General features: G+C 32.0%; 1 protein-coding gene across 1 annotated transcript; it reads right to left on the bottom strand.

The window, feature by feature from the left end:
• Positions 1-1,180: 1,180 nt before the first annotated feature.
• On the bottom strand, positions 1,181-4,638 carry LOC145159101 (protein HEADING DATE 3A-like). The gene is made up of 4 exons (XM_079077996.1): positions 4,390-4,638; positions 4,211-4,272; positions 3,589-3,629; positions 1,181-1,652 (listed from the first exon to the last, which is right to left on the bottom strand). The coding sequence occupies exons 1-4, from the start codon at positions 4,588-4,590 to the stop codon at positions 1,429-1,431; spliced, it is 528 nt and encodes a 175-aa protein (XP_078934122.1). The 5' UTR covers positions 4,591-4,638; the 3' UTR covers positions 1,181-1,428.
• Positions 4,639-5,343: the final 705 nt, after the last annotated feature.

The raw sequence follows: 5,343 nt of genomic DNA on the forward strand, positions 1-5,343 counted from the left end.
ATCTACGATATCCTCCGCCACATCCAAAGCCACTCGATTTGAACTTCCACCGACATAATGTTCACATCGTGTTGTTTCTCTAGCATCAAATGTAAGTAAAACTTGGATAATAGTCCTTGATCACCAAGGTATAGGTAAAGAAGAATACTAAAAAGAAACAGGGCATAAAACAAAAAGAATAAAAGAAGAACATGGGATCAAGTTCATCTGGGAAAAAATACTTGTTCCCCAAGCTTTACTAGGAAATAAGAATGGAAAAGTGAATTAAAATACCTATAATTAACCCCTATATATACTAAACAAATTAGACTCCTAAATAACTCAAAAACCTTTAAAATGAAATAATTCTCAAAATACTCTAGGTATAAAATTCGTCACAAGATTTTGAGTTATCCAACATTTTCCCTCCAAATTCAGAATCTCGCACACCTTCATTCCTAGGAACTTCTTCATTTTTTCTTTTTGAACCATCTTGATTCTCGACTTTTCCTTGACACCCGACCTCCATCACAGTCACATCCAAAGTCTTCTCTCAACACCTTTTGATTGTTTACAACACCCATAACATGTTACATGACATCCTATTCGACATCTTCGTTACCATATCGACTTTTTTCGGATCCACGACCTCTTCCTTAGCCACATCCAAAGCCACCCGATTTGAACTTCCACCGCCAGAATGTTCACACAATGTTGTTTCTTGATTCACTCGTGTCTTGATAGTCATAACGTTGCCAATTTCGAAAGATTCTTTCACTGATCAAGAAAATAAGGTAACAACCACCTTTATCGTCTTTTATCACCCGCAACACGAACCGAACTCAAAGCTAACTGCTTTGATTTCCTTCCGATCGTCTTTTGCGCACCTTTGGTTATTTAATCTCCCTTTATTACACAAACAAGCCGACCAAGGATGGAATCTGCATCAAGACTTCAACCTGTGATCATAACGAAAATATGTTAAAAAAAAAATACGAAATAGACCATAAAAGCAAACATTTAGATGTTTGATATTTGCTTATTAATCACGCACGCCAACATAATAAATTCAAAATTTAACTCGAAATATGTGAATTAAGCAACTTTAGTTGTGTGTTTAACATTTTTTTGGCCTTAGGTATCCGAGCCATTCCATTTTTTCGAGCTATGTAATCCAAAATACTTAGTATTTAGTAAACAATAATGAAAATGACTTATATTTATTTCATTCCAACTCATCATTTTGCTATCGTTTCTATTTCTATTACGTCTTACAACTGCGCACTTCACCCGTAGGTTTCTTATTCCTTTATAACTATCGTTCCTAGATACATTCTTTTGATATATAACATATAACATATATCATATAGAAAGACTCGTGATAATATGGTGTGCAAGCCATCCGTATGCATTTATAACGGCATTGCATGCCATCAACATGCTTTTATCTTATCTTCTTCGCCCACCAAACCCACTTTCACGTTGGCAGTTGAAGTAGACTGCTGCCACCGGAGAACCAAGGTTGTAAAGCTCCGCAAAGTCTTTAGTATTGAAGTTCTGACGCCATCCAGGGGCATACACAGTTTGTCGACCCAACTGTCGGAACAACACAAAAACCATGCGATGAATTCCCATTGACGGCCTTGGACTCTCATAGCACACAATTTCTTGGCCTAAAAAAATTTATAATAATGAAATTAAACCCTACATTACAAATATAACAATCAAAAAAGATAACGAACAAAAGGGAAATCTCCAGAAAAGTCTCAATATTTTCGAAAAAGTTACACTTTAGTCCCAAGATTTTTTTTGAACGAAAAAGTCCTGAAAACCAACATAAATTTGCAGTTTAACCCTTTTTGACCGGTTGAAACCGGTACCAAGTTAATTTGGGACTATTTCGTAAATTAACCCAAAATATTATGATTTTTCTATAAACAAAAATATTAGGACTTTTCTGAAAACAAAAGTATTAGGACTTTTCTGCAAACAAAACCCTTATTATTATTATTATTATTATTATTATTATTATTATTATTATTATTATTATTATTATTATTATTACTATTACTATTATTATTATTGTTGTTGTTGTTGTTGTTGTTATCGTTGTTGTTGTTGTTATTATTATTATTATTATTATTATTATTATTATTATTAAAAATATAAATAAGAATACTATTTTTTGAACTTGTATTATTAATATTGCTAATAAAACATATAAATGAATTTAAATGAAAAAAATAATGACATTATTTAAGGGTGAAGGTGGAGGAGATGGTGATGCTTTTAGCATTGAAATCATAAATTCCTGCTTGTATATTTTTACTTTGTATATGTCATTTCACATTTGTTATTATTGTTTTCAATTCAGAATATTAATATTTTAACAATTTAAAAGAACTTACATATTTGTAAAATTGTTAATAAATAGTTTAAGGTAGAAGAATTTCTCACTTTGTATATAAAATTGTTTAAGGTAGAATATTATTTTCCAAATCGAACAGATTCACCACAAACATCTACATAGGTAGCCCATATCAAAATTCAAAAGTATTAATTACAATATCTTGTTTAATAAAAGTAAAAGGAATAATTCAAAAGTATTAATCAAAATTCAAAAGTATTAATCCAAAAAACATGTCCTATTATTTTTTTATTAAACAAGATATTGTAATTAATACTTTTGAATTTTGATATGAGCTACCTATCTATGTAGATGTTTACAGAAAAGTCATAATATTTTTGTTTATAGAAAAGTCTCAATATTTTGGGTTAGTTTACAAAATAGTCCCAAATTAATTTGGTACCGGTTTCAACCGGTCAAAAAGAGTCAAACTGTAAATTTTTGCCGGTTTTCAGGACTTTTTCGTTTAAAAAAAAAATCTTGGGACTAATGTGTAAATTTTCCGTAAATATTAGGTCTTTTCTGACAATTTTCCCAAACAAAAATACAAGAACTTAAGGTGTTGCTTTCGGCATTTGATCCGGGAATCTAATCACATTAATTAAAGTTTATAGCACACTAGATACGAATTTGTAGGAGATTGACCCTTAAGGAATCACTTATTACGAGAATAAACATTCATACATGCTTTACTCTCAAAATTACGATTTGACATCATTTAGACACTGATTAGGTGTCTGTTTGGATATCTTTTTGTTTTGCTTTTGGGCAGAAAAGATTCTTGAGTCACTTTAGTTGCACAGACGACAGTGGCATTGATTCATAATAAATACTATAATAATAATAATAAATAGAAAAGTAATATTTTATAGTACCCTTGTTTGCAAGAATACGTATGCTCAAAATAAAATTTGGATTCTTATGAAAAACAAAACTACCCTACCTTTGAGGATTGTTATGTAAATTAGCGAAATCACCTCTTCCTTTACTCACCTTTTTACCATACTTATTAAGAAAAAAAAACGAAGTAGCGATCAACATAAAATCATGGAAGGATTGAGTTCGTGGACCACAATACAGTTTTATTTATGCGATTTTTTGTCTAATATTTGTGCAATTAGCCGCAATAAATGATTTCAGAACTAGTGCAGCAACGAACAATATGAATTGTTGGATGTGAAATAAAAAAACAAAACACTCACCAAAACGTGCTCCCGTGGTCGCTGGTATATCGGTCACCAACCTATGTGGTTTACATGCAGAGAATAAAGTATTACAAAAAGCAAACGAGTAGACCAATCAGAAACAACATAAAATATGAAGTAGAAAACAATATCTGAGATTCGACTTTGACAATAAAAACAAATATATGTTGTTTTCGGAGATACCATGGTATCAAAAAAAAGCTAGAAAGTAATAGTGATAAATGATGGTTGACCATTGAGTTTAATAATGAAGTGAGAACTATCTGAGCTTGCTTTTTTGTTTATGTGGCATCCAGATAATTAAAGACATGAAAGCCACTTATATGCTCCTAAACTTTTTATTCTCTTTAATGTTGGTTATCGTGGTTATAATTTCTTTCATTTTTATAAGAATTAGGGTTTAGATCCAAGCCCTTTATAATTTTGATTAGGCCGACAAAATCAAAGAAATTATTACTTCGGTTTAACCCGAGCAATCCATTGTCTATCACTATGTTGTCACATTTTGAAAAACTTATTCTTTGTTGCAAAATTTGCTAAAATGGTTTCCAAAACATAAATGAGATTTCCTTTTTTTTGCTTCACAGAAAATAAATGTCTTTTTATACAAGAAGCTTACCAATGCAAGTATTCCCTAAGGTTAGGGTCACTAGGACTTGGAGCATCAGGATCCACCATCACCTAAAACATTAATAATGTAACTGAAATAGTTTAATTATAGTTCAGAAGAGCGAATTTGGAAGAAAGAAAAAGTGAAAGAAGTAAGGAGGATTAAGAATGAATAGAAACTAAACGTACTAAAGTGTGAAAAGCCCGAAGGTCGTCACCTCCAATATCAACCCTAGGCTGATTTACCACTTGAGAGGGTTTTAGCTCGCATCCATTGTTAACTTCTCTATCGTTGTATGATACAGAAAGGTTAATCGACTTTGTGAAACTGTCGAGAACATCTCCTATCACACGTCCAACCACCAACGGGTCCCTCTCCCTAGGCATCATACGAAAATTGGAATTTGGGTTTAGTTTGTTGTGTTTCTTTAAAGCCTGTTGGTTCTTGTAGTGGTTTGCATGGAAGTAGTGTTGGTATTTATAGGGTTTTTATTTTTCATTTTTGAGTTGGAGAACATAGTGTGTGGCACCACAAGTACATCCCACACAAACATATTCCCTTTATGATGTGATCGATTTTAAATATTGACGATTCTCCAATGATAGATAGACCAGTGGCGAAGGCTGAGTGATCAAAAGTTTTGCTCTTTCACGCAGTATAAGGTTACCAAAGCATGTTGGATACTATCTTTAGATTCAGAAACAAGAATTCAACAACTAGTTAGCTCTAGAAGTCGAAGGTAAAAGTAATTTGGATAGATAGATAGATAGAGGTATCATTATCACTTGGAATCGAATTGCGTTTGGTAATCTTATCACATAAATAAACGCCATTGATCCGGCACATCTAATCACTAGATGACATGTATAACAAAATTTAAGGGACAGAGGCGCCGAGAGACAGATTTGTCAAGTTTTATCCTCGTATTATGAGTATCTTAAGTAGTGGTGATGAATTAGATCTCTAATTAGAATCTTATAAGTTTTAAGGTTAGTGGGACTTGTGGTTCCAAAAATATTAAGTCAGAAGTACCTGTATGTGTAAGAAAGGATTTATCATTTTTGTATCGTACATTGTTGATGCATGTGACAAACAATGATATATGGCTTTTGTTTTTTAGAGTTTTTGTGAAACAAATTTTC

This window comes from Lactuca virosa, chromosome 2 (assembly GCF_052849685.1).
Source record: "Lactuca virosa cultivar CGN04683 chromosome 2, Lactuca_virosa_CGN04683_v6, whole genome shotgun sequence".
Lineage (NCBI taxonomy): Eukaryota > Viridiplantae > Streptophyta > Magnoliopsida > Asterales > Asteraceae > Lactuca > Lactuca virosa.